Source organism: Lagopus leucura, unplaced genomic scaffold, assembly GCF_019238085.1.
Source record: "Lagopus leucura isolate 7727_CA_CO unplaced genomic scaffold, USGS_WTPT01 27080-0_obj-0_obj, whole genome shotgun sequence".
Classification (NCBI taxonomy): Eukaryota; Metazoa; Chordata; class Aves; order Galliformes; family Phasianidae; genus Lagopus; species Lagopus leucura.
The window spans coordinates 1-1,049 of NW_024962644.1; the positions used below are offsets into that span (position 1 = coordinate 1).

Genomic DNA, 1,049 nt, shown 5'->3' on the forward strand with positions numbered 1-1,049 from the left:
GCAAAAGCTTTTGGTTCCTTATCCGGGGACTGGGCTGCCGGGTGTGATTGGCCGGGGGAGTCACATGGTGAAAGTAACTTTACGGGGTCGCCAGCTAGTAGGAGGGCTTTATGGAGCAGAAAAACGACAAAGCGAGAAAAATTATTTTCCACTCCAGAAATTAATGATCATGAGCTCTTATTTGATGGACTCTAACTACATCGATCCGAAATTTCCTCCATGCGAGGAATATTCGCAAAATAATTACATCCCAGATCACAGTCCGGAATATTATAGCCGGACCAGGGAGTCCAGCTATCAGCATCACCACCCGGAGCTGTACCCCGTTCCACGACCCTCCTTTCCCGACCGCCAGTTCAGCTGCGGTAGTATCCAACAAGCTGCGGGCAACCAAAGGGGCCACGGGCAAACTGCAGGAGGCCAACAACACCTCTCAGAGAAAGCACAGCAGCTCTGCGAGCAGGCTGCTTTATCCACCACCTCCACCACTCCTTCCCCAGCCCCACCAGCCTGCAACCAGCCAAACCCCGACCATCCTAACAGCACAGCATCCAAACAACCCATAGTGTATCCCTGGATGAAAAAAATCCACGTCAGTACTGGTATGCAACTTTTATTTTCCTTCTTCTGTCTCTCCCTCTGCGCTCTCGTATTTTCACGCCGCGCTCTTTCCCTCCCTCTCCCTCTTCTCTCTCCCCCCCCCCCCCTCCTCCTTCTCTCTCTCCCTCTCTCTTTTTTTTATTTCCTTCCCTTCCATGAGAGGCTTTGGGTTAGCACAATTGAACTGGATTTACGACTCCGAATGGGTAATTACACCCACCATAAATTTTATAGCCGAGCTACTGTGGGCAGCCTCAGCCATGTGGTTCGTTCTGTTATGTATGTGTGAAACTCCGAAAGCTTTGTAAGGGGTGCATAAATAATTCAGTCTTTTGAGCCAGGGAAACCCCTTCCTATTAGAATAGAAACTCTCGAGCTGCCCAAAGTTCTTTATTACCTTTTTAGCCCATTACTTTCTTCTCCCGGCTCCTCCGCTCTCCTCTCTCTCA

General features: G+C 50.0%; 1 protein-coding gene across 1 annotated transcript in view; it reads left to right on the top strand.

Moving 5' to 3' along the window:
• Positions 1–96: 96 nt before the first annotated feature.
• The window catches only part of HOXC4 (homeobox C4), a gene marked incomplete at its 3' end in the record, with an annotated part of 1,376 nt that continues 423 nt past the window's right edge, over positions 97–1,049 (top strand). Inside the window, exon 1 of the mRNA XM_042890814.1 lies at positions 97–602. Within this exon, the coding sequence (XP_042746748.1) occupies positions 164–602 (439 nt within the window). The remainder of the gene's footprint in view (positions 603–1,049) is intronic.